Here is a 27,860-nt window from a genome sequence, read left to right on the forward strand (position 1 = left end):
ATTTCTACTTCTGAGTGTGGCTGACAGCTCCACAGATGTTACCAGAAGCTTCTGTCAAGGCTGCAGCCTGTCCTCTGTGAAGGGAAGCAGACCCACACCGTTGTAAATAACCAGTCTTGTTTATAGAAAGCAATTGTCCCCATTATTGGAGGGATTTACATAAACTGCCAACCAATCCTTAGATGCCCGTGACTAAATTGTAGAGAACGCAAAATAGCGCTCTCTGAAAAAGTGATTTTTAATTACAGCTTTGATGCTGGGCCCTGGAACTGAAAAGCCAACTGTACCCTCAGGAGCTGCAGCCTGGGAAGCCTGAGCGAGCTGCCCTGTGGGCAGCACTTTAACCTGAACGCAAAGAGAGCCCACACTGGGGCCACAGATGAAAAGTCAGCAGGAAACCAGGAAGTACAGCCCCCCTGAAATATCACTCTGTGTCTGTGATCATGGCTGCATGATCCCAAATGTCTGAATGAACAGTAGGAAATTAAGTGAATGTTAAGGCATTTCCAAATATCTAGGTACTTGACATTTGTGACAAAAAAAAAAAAAAGACGAATTGTATTTTCCATTAAACTTTGCAGAGTATGCTTTTTTCCTACACAACTAAGGCAGAGCAGAAGTATTTAAAACTATTTGGTGCATTTACAACAATGTCCAGAATCACCATATACGAACACAAAAAAAATTGCAACATAAGATCCAGCTACACTAGCATAATTGATTTGTAAGTAGAGTTGGGACGCGGGGATCCCGACGTGATTAGATTCCTATGACATGCTGATGTGTCTCTGCAATTATTTAAGAATTTACATTAACCGTTGACTCAAATCTCAATTCATTTATCTGCTGCTTAACGCTGTGGTGTATAAGGGCACTCATTTTTATGGTTTATTTCGCCTTGTAGAGTGAAGCGCGGGATGGTTTTGCGAGCACCTGGTGCTCGCTGCAAGGCTGTGCTCTTCTGGTTGCTATTCCAAGTCCCAGTGTTGGCTAATTGCAAAGGTCTCGCTTCCTCACTTCTCGCCCCCCGTGGACACCCAGTGTGAGGTTTCACATTCCTATCATCAAGCTGCTCTGCCCGCCTTTAGGGGGATCGCAGCCTTCTGACGTCTCCTGGGAGAAGAGGAGGAAGCCTGCGGTAGGGCTTGGCTCTCAGGAGGATCAGGTGACAGAACGCACAGGAAAATGGAGGGGAAAGGCATTGCCACGAAGAGAGAGCAGGGCCCTCGGGCTCCACCCAAGGGGATGGGCCGTGCACAGAAGTGGGACACAGAGCAGAAGGTCTGGAAGTCTCAGGCCAAACCAGCAGGGCCTGTGGGTGTATATTTCAAAGGAGCTGACTTTATTGGCCTCTTTATGGGTCCTTGGTGGGGAGGGAGCTACCAGGGGCCACCAGAACTTTTTCATTATCAGCATGCTATCCAATTCCTCTTTGCCCCCTTCTCATTCTCATTCACTCTACACCTGCACTGAGGACCACCACGTCTTTCCCAAGACTCACCTGCGTAGGCCCCTCTGACGACACACCAGCCTGCCCACTGGCTTGCTTCTCAATACCTCTTTCTGCTTCTCCTTTCTGGACTGTCCTCGCTTCTTTCCTTCTCCTATGTATAACTGGTATTTTACCGTCTTCTCTCCTATGACATTTTTTCTTGAAGATTATATCTGATATCAAAAACCATGTCTGCAATTCCTGATCATCATCAGTTGTGCTAGTTAATGGTTTTAAATTAATCGTCAGTTCTGCACATCAAGCTACTTGTTGAACTATTTCAAACTGGTGCCCCACCATCAACCCAAAGTTACTGTGTCCAAATCCAACCTAGATCCCCGTCCTCCACTTCAAAGCGCGCCGCCTCCTCCCGGCTCTCACACTTCTATCCTCCCTACCAAATTTTCTTGAAATAATTCACAGTTCAGTGCTGGTTGGCAAGCAATTTGGTACCTTGGCACAATAACGATAATGCAATTGTATTCCTATCTTTTGATTCACCACCATTCACATTTATGAAAACATAATCCGAAGAACCAAAACAAATTATGACAAATATAACACACATAAAATTATATTTAATGTGGAGGTAGCAACTAGCATTTAAAATCTGAGAAACTATTAGGCACAAATATGGAGACATATGTGCTGACGTAAAAATAGAAAAGTGACATACATTTGCATTTATGATTGAAACAATGTACAATATGCACGTAAAAAAGACTGGAAAGAAATAAACTAAAACAATATTTATTGTCTGGAGGAAAGTGACCATATTACCTTGATTGTATGTTGTTTAAACTGAATTACATCTTGTTCAAAAGGCAATTCCTTCATCGTCCTGGATTCCTCCAGCTTTCTTTTGTTTGGCTACCAAGTTTTACATTTAACTCTTTAAATATCACTGCTATCCATCACTCCCTTTTCACCTTTGCTGCCTGACCCTTGTCCTGCCCTGATAACTTCCAGGCAGGATTACGATGCTGGTCCCCTGAGGAGGCTCCTCTAGGTTGATCCATCAACACTCCCAGCCCTTCTCCCTTCTCCTCCTCTGCCACAGAGGCTAGAAAGCAAACAACTCCACATCCCAGCCCAACAAAGCCATGTGACATGGTTCCAATGAAGAAAGCATTGGTAGAAATCTACTGGAGAATTCTAGGGACATGTTTGCTCTTCTGAACATGGAAGAACATGACAGGGGCTATCCACCTGCCAAAGATGGTGGAAGAAAAGGTTGAAAGGGCCTGGGTCCCTGACAGCATCATTATAGCAGCTGCTTCTGAACTTCTTATTGTGGGAGAAAAATAGCCCTTACGTTTTAGTTGCTGTTTGTTTTCTGCTACTTCCAGCTTGATGTGCTGCTGACTAATATCTTGCCTAGCTGCTTTCCTGCTTCTAGTCTTACATCACTCACATCACCCTATAATTTTTATGAGTGAAGGATGAACAGACCAGAAAGGAAAAGTAAATAAATAAATATTGACAATAAAAGTAAAGGACAGCTGACACGTGAAACAATGTTGAAGACCTAAAAAAATTACAAAAAGTATGAAAAAAAAATTTTTAAGAGTAATCACAGTCCATTTAGTAAGGTTTAAAAAATTCCTACACACATCATTAGTTACTCAGGGCATCAGTACCAGCACCAGAGTACAGCACAGTTAGTGGAGACTCTCAAGAAATATTAATTCTACAAAAATATTCAGTCTACAGTGGATACAATGGTGAGTCAAACATAAAAGACATCACAGCAGTGGAGCTTAGAGTTGAATCGGGAAGGAATACATGAACAAAATAATTATGCAAGTAAATGATTAAAATCTGTGCTATAAATTATCAAATTAAAGCATGGTTTTTATAAAGGAGACTCTGGTCTAGTCCAAGTATCAGTGGGGACAGGGGGACCAGGCGCTACACTAAGCTCTGCTGAGATAAATTTGAGTAGGTTACATTCTGTGCCTTTGGGGAGTTGCAATAAATAATAAGAAGCCCAGTAAACAAACAACGACAGTTAAGTACAAGGAGCACTCCAATGGGTGTGATCAAAGGCTATGGGGACACCAAAAAGAAATGATTGATTCACTCAAGGATTGAGTTACCCTGAAAATTAATCCACATTCAGTACATCATCACCAAATGCTACCAAATTAATGAACTATGACTGAATTTAAGCATGAAACAAACCAGAAAATCTAAATTCTGACATATCAAAAAGTAATGAAATTGTTTAATGGACTTTGAAGCATGCAGTCCTAGCTCAGAAAATAATTGTGAGAATTAGATCACCCCCTCTAAGCTTGGTCAACCATCCAAATGACTAGATTTGATCCATGATTGTATGCATTTGAGATTAAGACAAAAATAAAGGAAACAATGAATTAGACCAGACTGTATACACAAGTCAGGATCAGACAGCAAGGCAGAAAAAGCCAACATAAGTTTACTTTGTTCTTTTATTGAGATCCAACTAAAAGACTTACACTTAAAAAGATTTAATACTAAGAACTAAAATCAGCCTTTTCATTCACTGTAGTTTATAAGATTATCAATAAACACCCAGAGACTTGGACCTTACATTAGTTCTGCCAGTGATCAGCTGTGTGAAGACAGAATCACATGGTTTCTCTGAGTCTCAGCCTCCTTTTCATGAAAAAGAATAATTTCATCAGTAGTATCCAATAATTCTACAATAGACTTTCCAGAAAAACCATCCACCACTGTATCATTTTCACTGATTTCAAATACTGGATAACTGTAACGGTAAAAAATCAGGAGAATACAAAGACATTTTACCAATAATTTGCCAGGCCACGATACATCAGATTTCACAAACAATAATCTGAATTTTCCTAAGATAAGTTGGCAAATGTATAATGCCTGACAATTAAGAAGCTACGCAGCCAAAGAGTAGTTCTGGAGTCTAGTGAAGTCTATGTGGCCTCATTAACCGGGAAGCACACACTTTCGATCAGGTGGAATCTTTTTGATGAAATCTATGTCCTTCTCTTGGATAAAGGAAACAATAAAACAATCACCCAAATAAAATGTCACATATCATTGTACAGTATTATGAAGATATATGAAACTTGCATATAGTATTTCTGCTGTAGGACATACCTCTTCCCACCTCAGTCATTTTTACTTAGAGTGTTTGATAAAGTTGCTTAAAGTGAATAAGGAGTTACAATATGTGTGCCAAAGAGGAGTTTGACAATTTAAACAAAATGGAATACGGTTTTGTCAGTAGATTCAAAAAATGACACAGTAATTATATGTAATGCCACATAATAATCCGAATGTAATTGCAGTGTAATTTTTCTGACATGCATTTACTATCCTTCTCCATCGTAATTATTATGCACAGATAACGTTACCTTGTTTTTCAAGTTCTCCACTATCTCCTTGAGGTGCAAACTTTTCAAATATGTAGATTCATTTTTAAATATATGGTACTTACAATACCTATCTTATCACAGGACCTCAACATATGAGTATCAACAACAGCAATACTAATATTTATGCAAATACCTAATGTTCCAGAAAGAATGACAAGGAAGGGGTACCATTTTCATAATTTTTTGTAATGTAACTTTTTTGTAACTTTTTGTAGTATATGATAGAATGGTTTGGGACTTCCCTGGTGGCGCAGTGGTTAAGAATCCGCCTGCCAATGCAGGGGACACAGGTTTGAGCCCTGGTCTGGGAAGACCCCACATGCTGTGGAGCAACTAAGCCCGTGCACCACAACTACTGAGCCTGTGCTCTAGAGCCCACGAGCCACAACTACTGGGCCACGTGCCACAACTACTGAAGCCCACGCACCTAGAGCCTGTGCTCTGCAACAAGAGAAGCCACCGCAATGAGAAGCCCGCGCACTGCAACAAAGAGCAGCCCCCGCTCGCCGCAACTAGAGAAAGCCCACGCGCAGCAATGAAGACCCAAGCAGCCATAAATAAATAAATAAATTTTTTTAAAAAAATGGTTTATCCTGCTCTTCCCGTGCCATCTGTTCTCTCGTCAGTGAGAGGGTCCGTGTCATCCACGATGTAAGAGGGTCTGGCTAGTGTGAATGAGGTGCCTCATGAGGTTTTCAATGGGAAAAGCAGCTCTGTTGCACATGCTTCAAGGCCGACAGCCACAGACCCTCTGAGCACACGCAAGCCTGGTGGACAAGCACAGCTGCGTCCTCACCCCTTTTCCTATCCGGACCCACACCCGCTCCATAAAACGTCATGTTAATGCTGTGATATAAGCAGATGCTACATCCTTTGACAAACTCAGAACAAAATTATAATGTGTGGAAATACAAATTTTATATAAAGATGAAAAAATGGATGAATGATGTAAAAATTCATTAAGTTCCGTGATGGTTAATTTTATGTGTCAACTTAGTTAGACTATGGTGCCCAGTTGCTTGATCAAACAGTAGTCTAGATGCTGCTATAAAGGTATTTTTTTAGATGTGATGAGCATTTACTATCAGCAGACTATAAGTAAAGTAGATTATCCTCCAGAATGAGGAGGTTGGCCTCATCCAATCAGTTGAAGGACTTAAGAACAAAGACAGGTTTCCTGAAGAAGAAGGAACTCTCCCCAAGACTGCACCACAGATATTCTACCTGAGTTTCCAGTGTTCAGACTCAAGACCACAACATCAAGTCTTATCTGAATCTCCAGCTGCGGGCTTGCCCCAGATTTCAGACTTGCCAGCCTCCACAACAGCATGAGCCAATTCTTAAAATTTCTCCATCAATCAATCAATCAATCAATCAATCAACCTCAATCTCTCTCTCTGTATACACACACACACACACACACACACACACACACACACACACACCCATATATAATCCCCTACTGACTGTCCGGAGAATCCTGACTAATACACATTTATTCAGAATGTTAAATATATTAAGTATCTTCTTTGAAAAACATATTTTTTGGCTTTGTTTATGACATTGGTAAATTCTGTGCCAACCCTAGTTTTAAGGTTTGGATAAACAATATTAAAAACTTCATGAAACCAGCTGAGAATAAAGTTGACATATTGAGCTTATGTACTTTCTAAAATTAGATTTGTGTACACAAATATATATTGTGTACTTTCTATAGAAACTTAGTTTATATATTTTCTATAGAAAAAATAGTATGAAAACATGAAAGAATTCAGGTAATCATGACTCCCAGTTAATGACATCAGACTCTACTTCTTCTGTGGGATACCACACACAGCAAAGTTCAGTCATTTTGTAGAAATACAGTAGCATAATCATAATCTTATGTGTAACAACTGCAAAAAAATGTTTTAAAATCAGGGTGTATATTACAATATTTTCCATTGTCAGACCAGTTTTACATCTTAAGGAGCAGTTCTTCTTGATGTACACCACTACTTTTCATATCAGAAAACACACTTTAAAAAAAATTATCTTTATAAGTGGAAAGCAAATTACAATGGCTTTAATTTTAGACCAAAGTTGTATTTTATTAAGATTATAAATGGTGTTTTAAAAATGGCATCTTATTATTTTATATATAACAGACTGATATCAAAAAACATGTTGAAATTAAAAATGTTAAATTATTTTTTAATCGCCCACAGAAATGCTGTGGTGGGCATCTTTCAGAAAGAAAGGCCCCTCTCAAGGGCCTTGAGGCAAGAGGTACTTACTAACTGCAGAGTCATAGGAGGTCGAGTTGTGCTCTCCTCTCATGAAGGGATATGGCGACAGGTAAGCATGCGTGCAGTTCTTCAATGGTGGCTGATTGGCTAGGAAGGAGAACAAAACAAAGGCATTTGTTACTGAGAAGCTGAGTGAAGGTTTGCTCCTAACAGAAGAGAAATACAGGATCTGGGGGTACACAAGCAAAATAAAACTATAGGTTAGATCGACAAATTCAGAGAATTATTGAGTAAGGGAGGAAACTTCCTTAAAAACCTCATATGGTAAATAAAGCACAGGGGACCTGGCAAGTGGATTCATTTAAAACATCTGGCGCATGACCTAATTCAAGGGAGAGAACGCCCTTAATATCACCCCAAGATTGAAAGCACCAGATTTCATTCGTTTTCACAACTATATTCTCCAATTCCTAACATAATGCCTAGCACATAGTAGGTATTCCAAAAATAGTCATTTAAAAATCTAATAAATTTCGATTTAACCTTTATTGGTTCTAATTAATAGAAAATTTCTTCTATATTCTATTTTCAGGGAAAAGATGTAAATGATAGACCATACAAGTTAATAATTCAAGTACATTTTTAGCATTTGAAGAAACCACAAGAAAGAACTTTAATGTTGTTTGAAATCTTGAGGATTTCATCATATACCCTCTAAGGAGTAAAATACTCTTCCCTTCTCTAAGTCTTGGCAAACTCTTCCTCTTGCAAAGTCTGACCTACTCCACTTTACCAAAGTCTAAATAATCTTCACTGGCAGATCACAGGCTTATTCTCCTCCCCCAAATGACAATCAGAAACTCTATGAAATATTTCTCTCAAAATGCCATTTCATCATTACTTTGTTCCTTTTACATATGCCATTTACCGTTGACTCGTCTTCTGTGATCTCATATTTGTATGTTATATTCCATGATCTTGACTATTGTTTAAATACCATACTTTGATTTATCACAGGAGTATTTTGATAAGAAGACTGATAATTTCAACCCACAATAAGTCTGAGGGTAATAAACAGTTCTTTCATTGCTGGATGCAATAAGATAAAGGCTAGCTATTTTCAGTGAATTGATTTTCAAAGATTAACACAATATAGAAAAAGCAGTTGAAAGAATGCATCATATTTTTAAGGAGCTATTCTACTTCAAAAAAGAACTTTAAAGTTTCTATGAGAGAATGGAAACATCAAAAGCAAAGCATTTCTGAATATTGCCCACAAACTTGGTTTAAGCCCAAACAGAGCAAGCTTTCATCTGCCACTGCTGATCACTGTTTTGTTATAAAGAAGATTTTTTTAAACTTTGAAGCTATTAATATAAAATAATACATCTTTAATTCTGGATTTTTAAACTTGGGATTTCAAGCCCCCCAAAATAGCCAAAAGAAATAAAAGCATTTATTTGCAACATAGCAATAATAGACACTCGAAAAAAATACTATAGATAATATCTGTTTTGTTTGTTAGGGCTGGTGTATTTTAAACATGAGCGAGGAAACAGCGGATTATTCAATTCTGCCATAAGTATTCAGACTCCAATTTCATGTTAGAAAATAAAATAATTATTCCTATAGCCATTTCTACTTAATAAAAAGGAATCACTTTATGAACATTTGGAAGATATCCTATTGAGATTCTACAACTAAGAATCCAATCCTATTTTATAAGTGACATGCACCAAATGAGAAACTGTTCATTTTTATTTTAAAGCCAAGGGGGAAAATAAAGCTGAATTCCACTTACTGTACCAGAACTGCCAGATATTGGAATCATTCTCTTCCACAATCCCATTAAACCAACATCTCCAGAAGAATCCTTCATGGTGGAAAGTGACGTTTTCTATCTGTACAGAACGCAAATGAAGTAACTTGCCATCAACACAAGGAACATAATCTAAACAGTTACCTCCAGGAAATTTTTTAAGCAATGTATTGTTTCCCAAGTAATGATGATCAGTAGCTTTCTACATATCTCTTCTATGAAGAAAGAGACATTCCACTACCATTTTCGGATTTCAAGAGGATACATAAAGCTATGCTCGTTACTATCGAGTACAACAATATTTTGAAGAAGAAACGCACATTCTGTTCACCTGAACACTTTCCCACTTCAGTCGCAAGAAGCCAATAATCTGATCCAAAAGCCACCAAAAAGAGTAAAACCCCCAAAGCACCAAAGAGAGCCCCAAAGAAGATGGCAATGTTTAGTCTCATTTTCAATTCACTGGCTTCCCTTTAAATAAAATAAGAAAATAAAAAATAGCTAACACCTAGCTCCTCAACCAAAAAGAACAAAGATTTTTGAACAGGCAGAATCTTCTTGAGAAGTGTCTCTCAGCTTCTGTTTCGGTGGCTTCGCACTCGCACCCAGCCGGTGGATTTGTATTGCCTTTGCTCTGCCCTGGAGGGACTCCAGCCCAGCAGCTGAGAATGGCTGACTATTTTAGGATACTGATTGAGGAGCTGTCTCTCTCCCATGGGGATCAAAAAATAACTGACCTTCCCCTGACTGTGGAGGGCAGTATCAGGAGCTGGCCAGAATCATCGTTACTGCTGCTGGGTAATCCATAGAAGTGGAAAGAAGACGGAATGGTATGAGGTCATTGACGGCACTGGCCCAAAGTCTTAAGTGTCTGAACAAGCTCCTCTTAATCCAGAATGACCATTACAAACCCAAAGACACTGAAGACTCTCTTTGAAGATATATAAACCGCAGCTATAAAGAACCACAAAGACCTCTCTTGGATATAACTGAGGTTGTAATTAGTATCTTAATCCTTTTTGGATATTTGTGGGATATGACATAATTAGTGGGTTGACAGATCTAACGTAACAGCAAGTACAATTCAGGTTTTAACCTATACATTCATAAGTGTATTTAAAAGATCAAGAATATGGTAACATAACCTACTTAAAGTAGAAAAAAATACTTTTATGTAGCATACACTATGACATAAAAACAGCACTTTATATAGCAGCTCCCAGATCTTGCACAAGTTATTCCAAATAATCATCTCAAAAGTGCACTAATGAAAAAAAAGTCTCAAAAATACATTACTTTCTGGATTAGGATGAAAGAATGTGGTCTACTTTTTGTTTCCTTCATTTTAAATATTCAACCTCCTCAAAATATGGATCTTACCTGATACCCATACAAGTCACCAAATAGCAATGAATCTATACTTTCTTCATGTCTATCCTCTATAGCTCACTTCTTTGTTTTTGTTCCATGTCTAACTATGCCCGAGAGCATTTTTTTAAGTATTTGTGTAATATTTTAAAACTTTCAGTCTCTATAGCTATTGTTTTTTATAATCCCAGTTGTAACACAGGTCACTGCATCTTCTCAAGAGGCATCTGAACTCTACCGACTTCCTTCACCACTTCTGTTTGACATGGGATAGATCCTTAGATAATGAAATTAGCAAGGGCAAAAAGACAACTCCTTAGTAAGGATGTAGGGCCTTGACCAGCTCCAGCTATATGCAATCAGAAGTGCCCAAGAGTCATGAATGGAATTCTAAGTCATAGAATCTTTTTTTTTTGAATTTTATTTCATTTTTTTATACAGCACGTTCTTATTAGTTATCTATTTTATACATATTAGTGTATGTATGTCCATCCCAATCTCTCCCAGTTCATCCCACCACCACCACCCCACACACTTTCCCCCCTTGGTGTCCATACGTTTGTTCTCTACATCTGTGTCTCTGTTTCCGCCTTGCAAACCCGTTCATCTGTACCATATTTCTAGATTCCACATATATGTGTTAATATACGATATTTGTTTTTCTCTTTCTGACTTACTTCACTAAGTCATAGAATCAGTGACTGTGAGGGTTAAGTGGAATTTGAGAGTACATCTGTGCTGATCCCTCATCTAGTGTTCAAATCTCCTTTATAAGACTCTGCAGATCAACAAGCCATGCCATTTTCAGCCGTTTCATTTAAGGACATCAATAATGTCCATAGCTCTGCCTTAATTTCTGCCCCAAACTCCTTCCCTAAAGGTTCCAGTCTTAATCGTATTCTGTCCCCTAAGGCTGTACAGCACGTTTAAACTCTGTCGTATGACAGAGCTTTCTGATATTTTGAAGAAGCAATCATTTCGTACCTCCCTCAAACCCCACTCCACCCCTTAATATAGGTCTTCATTTTTCTAAGCTAAACATCCCATTCCTTTAAACATCCCTTAGATTGGAACAACTCCCAATCTCCTTGCTGTTCTGATTCTTTGCTACAACCTGCAAGTACTTGATTGAGGTGAGGCATAGCGAAATATTCCGGGTAGAATCTAACGAAGTTAATATCACCACCTTTCTTATTTGGATGCTGTGATGAGCAGAATAATGGGTTCCCAAAGATGTCCATACCCTAATCCTAAATATAATCACGTAATCTGTGAATGTGTTACCTTACATAGCAATATCCTGGATTATACAGGTTGACCCAATCTAATCACATAAATCCTGAAAAGAAAAGTAGAGACTCTTTCCTGACAGTACTCAGAGAAAGAAATGTGACCCCAGAAAAAGGGTTGGAGAGTCGCTGGTTTAAAAATGTGGGAAAGAGACCACACGCCAAGGATTGTGGGGCAGCGTCTAGAGGATGGAAGAGGGAATAAAACAGATTCTCTCCAAGAGCCTCCAGGAAGGAATGTTGCCCTACCAACACCCTGACTTTGGGGATTTCTGACCTCTGGAACTGCAGGATAGTAAATCTGAGTTGTTTTTAAGCCACGGACTTTGTGTTAATTTGTTACACTGTTACAGCAGCAATAGGAAACTAACAAAGATGCTGTTCTATAATTAATACAATATAAGATCAAATTAAGGGGGTTTTTGTTGGGGGGGGAATGCATCTTCAAGAAGTGCTTACTGAGAACTTGCGAGGGTCCAGGCATTTTATCAGATACGCAGGGCCTGACCTTGAGGAGTTCATGAGCTAGTGAGAGAAAAAGATTCTTCAGAATGAGGTACCTAAGGTTGTAATAAGCTTCTGGCCGCCCCAGTCACAGCCTCCTGCTCAGCCACACACACCCCCAAGACGACTGTGGTTGTGGTTTTGCGGCTTTACTGTAGGTGACAATGCTGTTGTTTGCAGAGGAAGAGGAATCCTTTTAGGAAGGTTTTATTTAATTTATTTATATTGTAATGACATGTAAAAATCTATGCATTAATACTAAATCTTTTACACACACACATTCACAAACACACACACAAACAACTGGATTTTTAAAATAAGTAGAAAGAGTGCAGGATCTATTATTGCTACAGTTTATCTCAATTTTGGTTTCGGTCACAAACAAAAAATCGTCTTTCTGGATGAGGTCTATCAACTAATATTTTTTCACCATGTTTTGGTGTATCCACAAAGGTATAAGCATCATTATCAAAAGGTATATTTATCAAAGCAGCTACTAATGTAACCAATCTAATTGTTTCCAACCATTCGTTCGTGGGCATCCATTTGAGAAAGGTACCGTAGACTACTTCCGACATCATCAAACTGAACTCCTTTAGCTCAGTTATCCTCAGTGCTTCTCACAGTGCTTGACACACAAGGGGCACTAAGATAAAAAGAAAAATCCATTTGCATTAGGACTCTTGGCTGTGATACAAATACGTAGCTTCCTGAGCTAGCCAACTGGTAATCCATCAAGAAGAAATGGCTCTGATCTGGCCTGCTGTTTGTTAAACTTGGAGAAGTGGATTTTAGCAGGGTCTGTGCTTCCTCTGTAGATAACCTCCCTACCAAACTACCACTGGCATTTTTCACAGAACTAGAACAAAAAATTTCACAATTTGTATGGAAACACAAAAGACTCCGAATAGCCAAAGCAATCTTCAGAACGAAAAACGGAGGTGGAGGAATCAGGATCCCTGACTTCAGACTATACTACAAAGCTACAGTAACTAAGACAGTATGGTACTGGCACAAAAACAGAAAGATAGATCAATGGAACAGGATAGAAAGCCCAGAGATAAACCCACCCACATATGGTCACCTTATCTTTGATAAAGGAGGCAGGAATGTACAGTGGAGAAAGGACAGCCTCTTCAATAAGTGGTGCTGGGAAAACTGGACAGCTACATGTAAAAGTATGAGATTCGAACACTCCCTAACACCATACACAAAAATAAGCTCAAAATGGATTAAAGACCTAAATGTAAAGCTAGAAACTATCAAACTCTTAGAGGAAAACACAGGCAGAACACTCTATGACATAAATCACAGCAAGATCCTTTTTGACCCACCTCCTAGAGAAATGGAAATAAAAACAAAAATAAACAAATGGGACCTAATGAAACTTCAAAGCTTTTGCACAGCAAAAGAAACCATAAACAAGACCAAAAGACAACCCTCAGAATGGGAGAAAATATTTGTAAATGAAGCAACTGACAAAGGATTAATCTCCAAAATTTACAAGCAGCTCATGCAGCTCGATAACAAAAAAACAAATAACCCAATCCAAAAATGGGCAGAAGACCTAAATAGACATTTCTCCAAAGAAGATATACAGATTGCCAACAAACACATGAAAGAATGCTCAACATCATTAATCATTAGAGAAATGCAAATCAAAACTACAATGAGGGGCTTCCCTGGTGGCGCAGTGGTTGAGAGTCCGCCTGCCAATGCAGGGGACACAGGTTCATGCCCTGGTCTGGGAAGATCCCACATGCCGCGGAGCGGCTGGGCCTGTGAGCCACAGCCGCTGAGCCTGTGCGTCCGAAGCCTGTGTTCCACAACGGGAGAGGCCACAACAGTGAGAGGCCCGCGTTCCGCAAAAAAAAACAAAAACAAAAAAAACAAAAAAACTACAATGAGATATCATCTCACACTGGTCAGAATGGCCATCATCAAAAAATCTAGAAACAATAAATGCTGGAGAGGGTGTGGAGAAAAGGGAACACTCTTGCACTGCTGGTGGGAATGTGAATTGGTACAGCCACTATGGAGAACAGTATGGAGGTTACTTAAAAAACTACAAATAGAGCTACCATATGACCCAGCAATCCCACTACTGGGCATATACCCTGAGAAAACCAGAATTCAAAAAGAGTCACGTACCAAAATGTTCATTGCAGCTCTATTTACAATAGCCAGGAGATGGAAGCAACCTAAGTGTCCATCATCGGATGAATGGATAAAGAAGATGCGACACATATATACAATGGAATATTACTCAGCCATAAAAAGAAACAAAATTGAGTTATTTGTAGTGAGGTGGATGGACCTAGAGTCTGTCATACAGAGTGAAGTAAGTCAGAAAGAGAAAGACAAATACCGTATGCTAACACATATATATGGAATCTAAGAAAAAAAAAAGTCATGAAGAACCTAGGGGTAGGATGGGAATAAAGACACAGACCTACTAGAGAATGGACTTGAGCATATGGGGAGGGGGAAGGGTAAGCTGGGACAAAGTGAGAGAGTGGCATGGACATACATACACTACCAAACATAAAATAGCTAGCTAGTGGCAAGCAGCCGCATAGCACAGGGAGATCAGCCCGGTGCTTTGTGACCACCTAGAGGGGTGGGATAGGGAGGGTGGGTGGGAGGGAGGGAGACGCAAGAGGGAAGAGATATGGGAACACATGTATATGTATAACTGATTCACTTTGTTATAAAGCAGAAACTAACACACCACTGTAAAGCAATTATACTCCAATAAAGATGTAAAAAAAAAAAAAAAGAATCCATAGTAGACTCTTATTTAGAAATAAAATAGAACTATCCAGGGGTCAAAAAGTATCTTTCTTCTTCAGAAAACTGGACCATTTGTCTACCATCGGAAACTCCTAATTTACCATGATTCCTAAAATGCTCCCAGCAATCATTCAGTATCTCTTCCCCAAGTTCTCTCGGCAGCTTAAAAAACTGTCTATACTCCAGGGTGATTGTTAAACAGCTGCTGTGTCCTCATGATCTCTTTACAAATTCAGACGTTGGATCTTTTCCCTTTCAGCCTCTTTTCTAGACCAGGTGATGAGGGGAGACAGACATACCTCAGCACCAACCTCAACTCACAGTAATCCTATAATAGAACAACTCCATGGCTACTGTACGTGCCCACTCCTTTAGTGAATACTGAATCTGTTTTACGCTGATATGATTGTCACGGTGAATCTGCAAGAGCACAAGCATAAGCATGGTGTCTAAGGTTCAGTCCTGTGGGAGACCTTGATGGTCAGAAATGTAAATGGAGGTGAATGATAATAACTAATACTCATGAGCATCTGCTGTGTAGCAGACACCATCCCAAGCATATTAGATGCCTTGAGTACAAGTAAGTCTTCAGTAGGTAGAATATGAAATAATCCATGTCTTGGGTGGGAATTTCAGCATCTAAAGGTCTTCTTGGTAGGAGTTAAAGATGTTCCTGGTCGCATTAGAAGGCCAGAGGTAAGCAAAGAGAGCTCTGCATGGGGTCCCACTGCCAAAGGCAATTCACAATAATTTGTTTATAACTTTCAGTCTGTCCTCTGGATCCCTGAGGCTCCATGAGAAGGCAACGTGGCTGACTGAGGACCAGGAAATGACCCTCCAGGATCCGGTGAACCTGGGACAAGAACAGGAACTGCAGGGACCAGCTCTCATTCCCACGTTCTCCCTTGTTACTGGTATTTCAGAACGAGTATTTCATTGAATTAAGAAGAGGCGGACTTTCCTTTCACAGATGACTGATATTGGGCAAACGGTTCAACTCTGAGTCTCTGAGGGTATTTTTTTTTTAATTGGAGTATAATTGCTTTACAATGGTGTGTTAGTGTCTGCTTTATAACAAAGTAAATCATCTATATATATACATATATCCCTATATCCCCTCCCTCTTGCGTCTCCCTCCCTCCCACCATCCCTAAGGATGGCACACTTCTGAGACATTATGTCTATTAACCTGTTCCTTCTCACGACTCCCAGTGTACAAGCCAGGAGACCGAAGCGCAGTGACATACGCCCCTGCCCAGGGTTGCCTAGGCGGGAGGTGGGGCTGGCACGTGGTTAGCATTCACTGAGTGTTGTCTTAATGAATGAACAGGGAGGTATTTAGGACAGGTTTCTCTGAGTTTTTTTAATACGGAAAATGGGAACAACGCTTCGGAAGATGACTGGGGGTATCAAGTAAGAGGACGTGCATCAGAGGAGCTGGTGCACCACACACATTAGGCTTCTCTTCTATCCTGCCTTTAGCTGGGGATCATTCTTGATGAAAAAAAATATATTTTTAAAAAGAAAAGAAAATAAAACTCCCTATGCTAGCATCCCAGATCTGACTCAGGTTTATTCCCACAGGCTAACTTCTCACCAAGGGCTCCCAGCCCTCCTCTCACCCATACACACCATCCTCCCTCCTAGGTCACCAGCAGTTCCCCAAATCTCTGCCCATTCTGCTCCCCTCAGATGAGAAGTCCCTTCTCTTCCTCCTGGCTGATGAACTCTTCATTAATCCATTCCACAAACATTCACCATTATGCTGCGGTGTGCAATATGTTCTTCTAAGTGTTGAGTTACCATCCGCACTCTCCAAGGAGACTGTATTATACACCCTATACCACTTTCCCATATATTTAACTACACTCCTGCCCTTCTAGACAGTTGTCAATTCCTGTGTCTTGAAAAAAACTGGGTCAAGAAATTTTGTTCAATGAATAAATTAATAATGAATGAATAAATGTGCCATGGACAATCTGCCCCATTATCCTTCAAGATGTTACTAGGGACACTGGTCCCAACATCTACAGTGTCCCATTATGAAGACCTGGAGGAAATTTCTGGATGCTAAAAAAATGTTGTGTTTCCACAGAGCACTACTGTTATTTTTCATCTTAGAGACACTATACTTGATTCATTTGACAAATGCATATCACTTGCCTGTTCTAAGACAGGGTGCTGTGTCCTAGAACCGTGACAGTGAATAAAATGTGCTCTCTATCCTCAACGAGCTTAATTCTCATGGCACTGAGAGTACTTTTCTTCATTTTGGTACCTGGAAAGCTCGGGGGCAAATGTGCAAAAGGTGATGTCCCAGCTTCCTGCTTCCCTCCCCTACCCTGACTTCCTTAGTTTCCTTTCTGTGTGCCCCTGACTTTCTCTCTCTCACACACATATTTTTAACCTATTATTTTGTATGTGTTTATGTAAGCAGCTTCAAATACTTTTGAGAACAACATAAAGACTAAACAGTGAAGCAAACAAACATAGACACTTTGTGAAATCAGATATGAGAAGTCACCATGTACCAGTTGCGTTTTTCCATTCTGAAAGATCCTTGAATTCTCTGTTCATCCCTGCCTTTTTTCCCATCATTCTGATTATTTCTACTGTCATAATTTCACTTGGCAATCCTCCCGACTTCCTGGAAATAGCATCCCCTTTAGAGTCTCTTGTCATTGAGAGAAATTATGGCAAAAATGTTTTTAATTTTTCAATCTAAAAAATTTATAGTCAACCTTTTAAAATCTTGAGGATACAAAGATCAATAGCATTCCAAGGCGGTGTGGTAAATTTTTTTTTAACAGATTAAATAAAACTTGACAACCAAAGGCTAGATGACCATAGACAATGGAAGGCTTTGCCTATTTTGATTAAATGTCTTTTTATTTAGTTAACTGTGTTTTTTAATCAATAAATACACTAAAACTTAGCAGAAATCCCAAGCCATGCTTAATTTGTGAGTGACAAGGAGCAAAATATTTTTTTCTAAGGTCATAATTTCTAATCCTGATATTGTAATAGTCTTAATTATCTCAAAATAACTAATGAAACTATCTAAACATTCTCCAAAACAATTAATTCTGGTTCACTTTAGTTTAAAACAAATGCAAGAATGGCTCACCATCCAAAAGTGCTGAACAAACGTGTAAACAAATATACAAATCAAACTTCCAGAAAACTGGAGTGGTTTTTGGAGATTTTCGGGTAGATTCTTTTTTGTCTTGGAATAATATATTGCAGAACCACAATACTTATCTGCCATTCCAACATCCAAAATTTCTGAACACCAAAAGCTTTGGCAAAGCAAACCTGATTGGCATGAGGGTGCACATAAGCTATCGTGTGAATTCTTACATACTTGACTTCACAAGCATGAACGTGTTTGACTACAGGGCTCGCCAGGTTCCACGGGGGGTGTTAAGTAATGTACGGTATATGCATGTTGCTACTTTTTCAAAATCCTCAAAATTCTGAGTTCTAAATACACCTGGCCCTCAAGGTTACGTATAAGGTTACATATAAGGCCCTCAAGGTTACATATAAGGGATAGTGGCCCCACAGTCCTAGACACAAGGCAATAGACTAAATGATGACCCTAAAATTAATTGTTTTCCCTGTGATCACGATTGAAACAGATTTTTCCTGCCCATGAACCATTACTATATGTCTCTGTGACTCTAATGACCTTTGTAAATCTGTTCTGTGTTACGGTTCTCGGTTCTTGTGTGTCATCCTCCCTGCTACCTCCCCCATCCAACAATATGACAATAGGACCACAATCTGGAATTTTAAGAGATTATTTTCACAAGGCTTCTCATCTTACACAGAGTACAGGAACAACAAACAAACTCTATGGGGGTGATAAGAGGTTCTGTTTTTGTTTACTGCTACATCCCTAACACGGAGCACAATGCTTTATGTACGTGCTCAGTAAAAACTTAGCTGACCAAGCAGCAATCTTACTGAGTTGAATTAAATTGGGTTGAACATTGCCATCTGCTGGCCACAGTAAAAAATTGCATTCCATGGTACACTATGGTCCACTGGGATTTTTATATCATGCAAATATTGTAGAGCAAGGATTTGCTATTGGGATTTTTATATCACACAAATACTGTAGTGCAAGGATTTCCTATTTTCACAGGATATGATGCTGAACAGCCTTAACTAAGATGATGCCATCAAAGCACCAAGGCCCTGATAAATACTTATGCTGAACACAACTGTATCAGGATCCACAGGCCCATTCACTTCATTAATGTGGGCAATTTACACTCCACCAAATTAAGAGCTACTTACACAAGTAACTCAAACAAAGGGAGTTCTATTACAAAAATATCTTTCACTTTGTAAAAGTGTCCGACGCCTAGCTCCAAGTTCAATTCCCATAAAGAACTCTTAGTGCACTTAAGTGCATTAACTCTTGAAAGGCACAAAAAACTTGGAACATATTTTTTTAAAAACCTGCCTTCAATTGCAATCAACACACAAAAAAAAACATTTCAGAAACAAAACTGAGGACAAAGGGGAAATTTTCTGATACATGAAAATAGAAATGAAAATTATGTAACCATAGGAATGTATTATATAAACAAATACACATTTAACGATTATAATTTTGATTTAATTTACTCATCCCTTTGTCTCGTTGTATTTCTTTCTTAGGGTACATGTATATTCCATATACCAGAAGCCTGTGAATGAAAAGGTTCCCCTCTCTGGTCTCCTGGCTGTCAAAGTGCTTTGCATGAATCTTGCACACATGACTTGAGTCTTAATCTAGAGAAAGACACTTTTATTTATCCTTGGCTCTGGGGATGTTGCCTTCCCCTTAAATACCTTTGCCACTGGGTCTTTCTTTATTTGTAAAGATGAAGATGGACTTTTACATTTCCATTCCTAAGACTTTTCCAAGAAGGGATTTGTGAAAAGCTCAAATGAGCCCCAGGTCTGTGAGCCAGCACAGGTCGACCCCAAAGGAAAGACAATCCAATTCATGAGAGAGTGTGGGAGGCAGGGAGAGACACACCCGTGTGACCTTAGTGCCCCCTGAGGGTCTCGTCGGGGGAAAGTAGCTGGTGTTGCATTGGTGTGAAATTACAGTCAGAATGCAGGCAGAGGGTCTGATGGCTGCAGGTGCTACAGACTTCCCTTCATGTCCCGCTCAGCCAAGTCCCTTAAGTTCTATTTAATTTAATTACACGTGTGGTAAGGGGTGAAGGGAGGACTTATCAGCATACTCAAATAGCACAAAAGCTAAGTAATAAAAAAGACAACAGCGACAAAATAATAACACCCAGCACTCACTTTGTCCTGAGCATTAGTCTAAGAGCTTTGGGCTTATTAAGCCATTTACCCTCCACAATAACCCACTGTGATAAGTGCTGTGGTTTCCCCCATTTCATCATCGAGAAAATCAAGGCAACTCTGAATCTCTCTATGGCAGAGTTCGTTATTGCGGACTGATTTGTTACTCTTCCCCAAATTCATCTGTTGAATCCCTGGCCACCACTGTGACTACATATGAATCAGGACCCATGAGGAGGTAATTCCGGTTAAATGAGGTTGTAAGGGTGAGGCCTTAACGTGTCACCCCAGAACACGGAGATAAAGTCAAGAGTTAGATGCTCTAGGCAGATCTCAGTTCAGCATCAGTTGTCAAAGAAATACTACAATGTGGAAAAAGCAATAAGGCTTCCATTTCCATCTTGGAGTTTATAGAGAACTGGGAAGAGCATTCTGCCACCTTCTCTGCAAGTAAAAGGTGAGACTAACTTCAAATGCATGACTTTTCTTGAACCCATGGGAGAATCAAGGTCTCAGGTAAACAGTCAACCAACTTGTGTTTCTGAGGAAAACTTGTCTTTCTTCTGTGGGAAGAAAAGGGACCCAAGCTTTGGGGAAATGCAGAATGGCAAGCATGTAAGTTCCTAAGAATATTCAGCTAAAAAGTTCTAATGATTTGCATTTCTCTAATAATTAGTGATGTTGAGCATCTTCTCATGTGCCTTTTGGCCATCTGTCTGTCTTCCTTGGTGAAATGTCTATTTAGGTCTTCCGCCCATTTTTTAACTGGATTGCTTGTTTTTTTGATATTGAGCTCCATGAGCTGTTTGTATATTTGGAGATTAATCCTTTGTCTGTTGTTTCATTTGCAAATATTTTCTCCCATTCTGAGGGTTGTCTTTTTGTCTTGTTTATGGTTTCCTTTGCTGTGCAAAGGCTTTTAAGAGTAATTAAGTCCCATTTTGGAATATTACTCAGCCATAAAAAGAAACAAAATTGAGTTATTTGTAGTGAGGTGGATGGACCTAGAGTCTGTCATACAGAGTGAAGTAAGTCAGAAAGAGAAAAACAAATACCGTACGCTAACGCATATAAATGGAATCTAAAAAAAAAAAAAATGGTACTGATGAACCTAGTCGCAGGGCAGGAATAAAGAGGCAGACACAGAGAATGGACTTGAGGACATGGGGTGGGAAGGTGAAGCTGGGGCAAAGTGACAGTAGCATCGACATATATACACTACCGAATGTACAATAGTTGGCTGGTGGGAAGCAGCTGCATAGCACGGGGAGATCGGCTCGGTGCTTTGTGACCACCTAGAGGGGTGGGATAGGGAGGGTGGGAGGGAGGCTCAAGAGGGAGGGGATATGTGTATGCATATAGCTGATTCACTTTGTTGTACAACAGAAACTAACACGGTATTGTGAAGCAGTTGTACTCCAATAAAGATCTATTTTAAAAAAAAAAAAGGTCTAATGAATCAATACAGGCCAAGTGTGGTCAGCATGAAGACCCTGCAGGTCCCAATAAAGGAGGATTTGATGAGCTTACTTTTTCTCAACAATCCTTGAGATCCTTTCCCATCTCGGTATTGGCTGGGAGAGCAGAAAAGCAAGCACTGCCAAACCACTGACCTCCCTCCCCTATGGAACAAAAGCCTTAATCTGCATGGGGAAGAGCAACAAAATTGTCACATTAGGGCACTGGTGGAAACCCTCTGTAGCTGAGTGAGACAAGAGGTTAATAAAACAAGAAAGAAAGGGATAGAGAGAGAAAGAAAGGAAGGAAAGAAGGGAGGAAGGAGGAACTTTCTCCCCCTGTAGCTGAGTAAGACAAGAGGTTAATAAAACAAGAAAGAAAGGGATAGAGAGAGAAAGAAAGGAAGGAAAGAAGGGAGGAAGGAGGAACTTTCTCCCCCTGTAGCTGAGTAAGACAAGAGGTTAATAAAACAAGAAAGGGATAGAGAGAGAAAGAAAGGAAGGAAAGAAGGGAGGAAGGAGGAACTTTCTCCCCCTGAGAGAGAAGCAGGACTATGCACAGAGCATGCAGAATTGTACAGAAACTACTCTGTATGAATCCATAATGGTGGATACAGATCCTGATACATTTGTCCAAACCCATAGAACATGTAACACCGCGAGTGAACCCTTAAGTAAACGATGGACTCTGGGGGATATAACTACCAGTCAGTGTAGGTTCACTGACTATAAGAAAAATACCACTGTGGTGCAGGACGCTGACAATCAGGGAGGCTGGGTTTGTGTGTGTGGATACAGAGGATATATGGGAACTCTCTGTATTTTATGCTCCATTTTTCTGTGAACCTAAAACTGTTCTAAATAATAAAGTCTACTAAAAAGAAAACAACCAAAAAAAAACCTCTGTCCCTAAGAGAGGAGCTGGAATATGTGATGCCAGACCCAGCACTACAGCTGAAAGAGGGATGGGAGCATTTGTGAAGGCTGCACCCCCAAGACTCAGGTTCGCAGGGCCCGTCTAAGACAGAGCCTGGCTGAGACACAGTTATCGGAGAATGCTCCCCTCCCCTGCCGGCCACCAACATGCCAACATGGGTCAAGTACAAAAAACACTGGAATATACCTAGAACTGTAACAGAAATTTGGCACTGCAGGCATTAGGTACTGGATAATTCTGTTGTGGAGGGTGGGGTGCTGCCCTATGAGTTGTAGGCTATTCATCAGTATCTCTAGTCTCTATTCACTAGACGCCAGTAGCACACCCCAAATTCAAAGATGTCCCAGGCAGCGCCAAATGTCCCCAGGAGGCAAAATCACCGTAGTTGAGAAACACTGCACTAGAGAAAGGTCAAGAGTATGGTGTCTGGAGGGCAACCACAGCAACAACAAACTACAGTCTCAGACCACTCTCGACCAGATTAACACACACCCTCACACTGAAGGACTGGCAGGAGGAAAAGTGTGTGTATATATACGTACTAGTATAATTTCACTATTACTGTCCTATACAACATGCCAAGCTTTCAACAAAATATTACAGGAACGTGAAAAGCAAGAAAAACCAGTCTGAGTTCTACTTCCAGAATGACAGTCAGGGCAGTTCCACGGATCCATTCCCCAGTGAAACTAGTATAACTCGTGAAATCTATTTAAAACATCTGACCATTTAAAGTCTAAGAAAATTGTCCTAAAAGCAAAGAGCAAATGAAGAAACATTTATTCAAAAAAATCTACTTAAATTTTGACAAGAACAGCAAGAGTCCTTGACATTTTAGCCATGGCCCACTCCCTCCTTATCTCGCAAAATTTACAAAAAATAGTAATTCACAATAGACTACAGGCCTAAATGTAAGAGCTAAAACCATATAACTCTTAGTAGAAAACACGGGTATAAATATTCATGACCATTAATTAGGCAATGATTTCTTATATGTCACAGCAAAAGCACAAGCAATACAAAAATTAGATAAACTGGACATTATCAAAATAAACTTTTGTTCATTAATGGACACTATCAAGTAGGTGAAAAAATAACCCTCAGACTGGGAGAAATATTTGCAAAGTATATATATCTGATAAAGGACTCATATCTAGAATATATAAAGAACTCTTACAACTCGATAATAAAAAGACAAACAACCAGTTTAGAAATGGGCAAAGTGTCTAAACAGACATTTCTTCAAAGAAGATATGCAAATGACCCATAAGCACATGAAAAGATGCTCAATATTATCGCCCATCAGGGAAATGTAAATCCACAATCATTAGATAACAAGTGTTGATGAGGATGTAGAGAAATTAGAACACTCATATATTGCCCGTAGAAAACAGTTTGACAGTTCCTCCACGTTTAAACGTAAAGTTACCAAATGACCTAGAAGCTCCACTGTGAGAGAAATGAAAACACATATCTCCACAAAAACTTGTACACAAATGTTCACAGCAGCATTATTCATAATATCCAAAAATTGGAACCAACAACCCAAACGTCCATCAACTAATGAAGGAATAAATAATATGTGGTATAACCATACAATGAATGTTATTTAGCATCCATACTACCATATGGATGAACTAGGAAATCATTATACTAAGAGAAAAAAAAGTCACAAAGGAACACATATTATATAATTCCATGCATTCTGAAATATCCAGAATAAGCAAATATAGAGTCAGAAAGTACATTAGTGGTTACCTAAGCTTTGGAGGGCTGGGGGTTTGGAGGGTTATGCTTAAGATGTGCAGGTTTTCTTTTTGGAGTGATTAAGATATTTGAAAATTGATTTTTATGATGGTCGCACAATTCTGTAAATATTTTAAAAGTTACTGAATTACACGTTAAATAGGTTGATTGTGTAGTATGTGAATTATATCTCAGTAATGTTGTTTCAAAAAAAAGAAAGAAAAAACACAGTCTGAAGAGACAAAGCAATCGTCATAACCAAACCCAGATATGACACAGATGTTGAAATTATCACACAATGAAATTAAAATAATTATGATAAATATGTTAAAGATTATGTTGGGAAAGGTAGACAATATTTAAGACCAGATAGGCATCTTCAGCAGAGATGTAAACTGTAAGAAAAAATCAAATGCAACTTCTAGATATCAAAACACAATAACAGAGATGGTGATTGTCTTTGACAATTTCATCAGCAGACTAAACACAGACAAGGGAAGAATCAGTGAACTTGAAGACAGATCAATAGAAATTATCCCAGCTGAAATATGAAAAGAAAAAAAGAGTGAAAGAAAAAACTAAACAGAACACATCATTCAAGGTCTAATGGGTAATAGCATTAGGTCATGCTACTGCATCACTGGAGTCCCGGAAGTACAAGGCGGAAAATGGGGCAGAGAAATATCTGAAGAAATATGGCTGAAAATGTTCCTAAATGAGAAACACAGCAAATAACAGATCAAAGAAACTCAGACAGTATAAAGCAGGATTAATACCAAAATAGAAAAAGCACACAAGTAGGCCTATCATATTCAAACTGCTGAATATCAAAGAAAAAGATAAAATCTTAGAGGCAGCCAGAGGGAAAAAGCAAATTACCTACAGAAGAACACAGCAGACGTATCATCAGATAATATACAAGGATGAAAACAATAGAGTGAAATCTTTTAAGGACTGAATGAAGAAAAAACCCACATCTCACTCTAGAATTCTATACCCTTTAAAAGTAAAGGAAAAAACAAGCCTAGTCATACAATAAAAACAGGGGGAATTCATTGCCAGCACGTAAGATAAGAAATGTTAAAAGAAGTTCTTCAGGAAGAAGGAATGTGATATAGATCAGAAAGTTGGTTCTAAACAAAGAAAGTAAAATTGCTCTCCTTCTAGTTTCCTACAGTGGAATCCTGGATTATTGATTTTAGATCTTTTTTCTAACATATGCATTCAACGCTATAAATTTCCAAAGGCCACATTTGTTGCATCTGCCAAGTTTGATAAGTTGTCTTTTCACTTTCATTTGGTTGAAAATATTTTTTTAAATTTATCTTGAGAGTGTATCTTTGACTATGCGTTATTTAGAACTGTGCTGTTAATCTCCAGATATTTCTGAGTGTTTCAGCTACTTTTCTGTTATCTTGTTTAACTCCATTGGGATCTAGTTCTAGTACATTTTTTCGTAGATTCCTTAGTGTTTTCTACATAGATGACCATGTGGTTTATGAATAGGGACAATTTTATATCTTTCTGTCAAATACAGATGTCTTTTATATCTTGTGCTTGCCTACTGCATTCAGCTGGGAAACTGATGAAACTCACTGGGAAGCCACCAGAGGGGTGCCTATGGAAATGGCCAGAAGTTACTTGCTAGGGCACCTGGGAGGTTCCCCTGGAAAGCAGCTGGGATGCCCACTGAACTTGCCGCCTGTATGGGTGCCACTGAACCTTGCTGGGGGCTAAGGAACACTAAGTGTCTCACATTCTCCTGGCTACCACACACAGCACACTCACACTGGAAGAGAAGCTCCTTCCCCATGCAGTGTCCCTCAGCACGGTCTATTGCCAGAGTTTAACATCATGCCACCTAGCAAAGGAGATATGTTTACAAGGTCCAGCTCCAGGGTCACACAGCAGGGCAATAAGGCGTGTATTTGGAGCTAAGAGCAATAAACTGAAAACTGGCACGGTCCATTCTTCGGTACTCAGCTTCCAAATGCACCCTTCTGTTCACATTTCAATTTTCATAAAACAACTCTATTTTTCCACCTAACACAAGGAAAAAAGTCTCAACGGTCGTTGCACCCATTCTGGCTCTATACATTACTCAATTACTCCTCAAATTCAGTCAGTCTTACTACATTTTCTGTTACCTAAAGACTAAATTGTAAAGTTAGGCTCCAACTGCTTGTATGTAAAATTACACTTGGAAGAAGACAGAAGAAGATTAGCATACGCGAACAACCACATGTATAACAGAGAGAAAATATGCTTTTCTACAAGTCCTCACTTCTGTACTGGGCCCGGGCCCAAGGTCCTAGCTGATATCTATGGCTTCCTTCTTTTGCTACCTATTTCTTTTTTTTTGCCAAGGTTCTTTATCTAAAGGAGAAAACTTTTCTAGAGATTTCAGAAACAGTAGTAATGTTAATGACCTAATTCAAATTGACAACAGCATGACAATTAACATATAAAATTTCATATCTATAAATGAAGCGTGAAACTAAGTGTCCCTTAATCAACTTATTCCTGGAAACAGCTATTATAGGAATAACAAGAGACACTGATTCCAAAACTGAGATTTTTTTTCTTTGATTTTTCTTTTTTTTTTCCTACTTATTTCTTCCTTCACTTGCCCTCAGCCTAAACATAAGCTGGTCAGGGGTCTTTACTCCATGTAAGGATGAAACTCTTCCTTCGCGAGTTCAGGAACTGATTTTCCAGAGTTCTATCTGCTTTTGTTTCTATGTTTCTGGAATTTTCCACATAAAGTCCTTCCTCACTCCACTGTACATCACCCAATTTCTCCTCGCTAACCAGGCTCCATCACTCCAGCTAGGAGAGGTACCCCTTTTGCTTCCTAACGGGTTGGTAGCACCTGGAGGCCCAAACGTCCATATGACGGCATCCTCTCCTCTCAGGAGCACCTTTGTTACGCCCCTGGTGGAAGCCCTGCCCTCTTGCGATGGAAAACCTCAACTTGCCTAAAGGACAGAGGCTCCAACTTGCCTAAAGGACAGCGAATGTTCCAGATGTGAGTTCCCGTCGCGGGCCCCAGAGAAAGCGCCCGCGGCTTTTGTAGAATCCTCACAACTCCAGGAGGCTGGTCCACACTATGTCCTCTTGTGTTTCAAGGGGGCAAACCGAAACCGGGAGGGGCCAAAGGAACTTTCTCCAGGTCAGTCACAGCCAACTAGAGCCCTAGGTCTGCGCATCTTCCCACCGAAGCCGGCGCTACCACCTAGGCCCACCCCTGCCACTCCTCAGGTGAAGCTCATTATCTCAATTACCTCCAGCCCTCCAATAGCATGGGCGGCGGGCTCTTTATCCCCAGGATACGCAGAGCTTCATCATCACCGTCATAAAACCAGCGCGTCGTGCACACACGTCCACTCCCCGGGCGGGACGCGAACCAGCGGGAACCCGTGCAGACTCCCCCCGCCGCGCCGGCTTAGGAAGCACAGCCCAAGAAGGCCCGCCCGCGGCGTTCAGCTCTGCGCAGGCGCAGCCGCTCGCTTCCGCCTA

General features: G+C 39.8%; 1 protein-coding gene across 4 annotated transcripts in view; it reads right to left on the bottom strand.

Moving 5' to 3' along the window:
• The window catches only part of TMEM182 (transmembrane protein 182), a 67,984-nt gene extending 40,169 nt beyond the window's left edge, over nucleotides 1–27,815 (bottom strand). Inside the window, exons 1-3 of one of the 4 annotated variants that reach the window (XM_067704047.1) lie at nucleotides 9,255–9,616; nucleotides 8,917–9,016; nucleotides 7,164–7,262 (exon numbers count right to left, since the gene is read on the bottom strand). In XM_067704047.1, the coding sequence (XP_067560148.1) occupies nucleotides 7,164–7,262; nucleotides 8,917–9,016; nucleotides 9,255–9,386 (331 nt within the window). In that variant the 5' untranslated portion in view covers nucleotides 9,387–9,616. Of the gene's footprint in view, nucleotides 1–7,163; nucleotides 7,263–8,916; nucleotides 9,017–9,254; nucleotides 9,617–27,625 lie in introns of those variants that run through there. The other 3 variants (XM_067704045.1, XM_067704046.1, XM_067704048.1) reach the window with 3 other exon arrangements.
• Between the last annotated feature and the right edge of the window lie 45 nt (nucleotides 27,816–27,860).

The sequence above is a fragment of the Pseudorca crassidens genome, chromosome 14 (genome assembly GCF_039906515.1).
Source record: "Pseudorca crassidens isolate mPseCra1 chromosome 14, mPseCra1.hap1, whole genome shotgun sequence".
NCBI lineage: Eukaryota > Metazoa > Chordata > Mammalia > Artiodactyla > Delphinidae > Pseudorca > Pseudorca crassidens.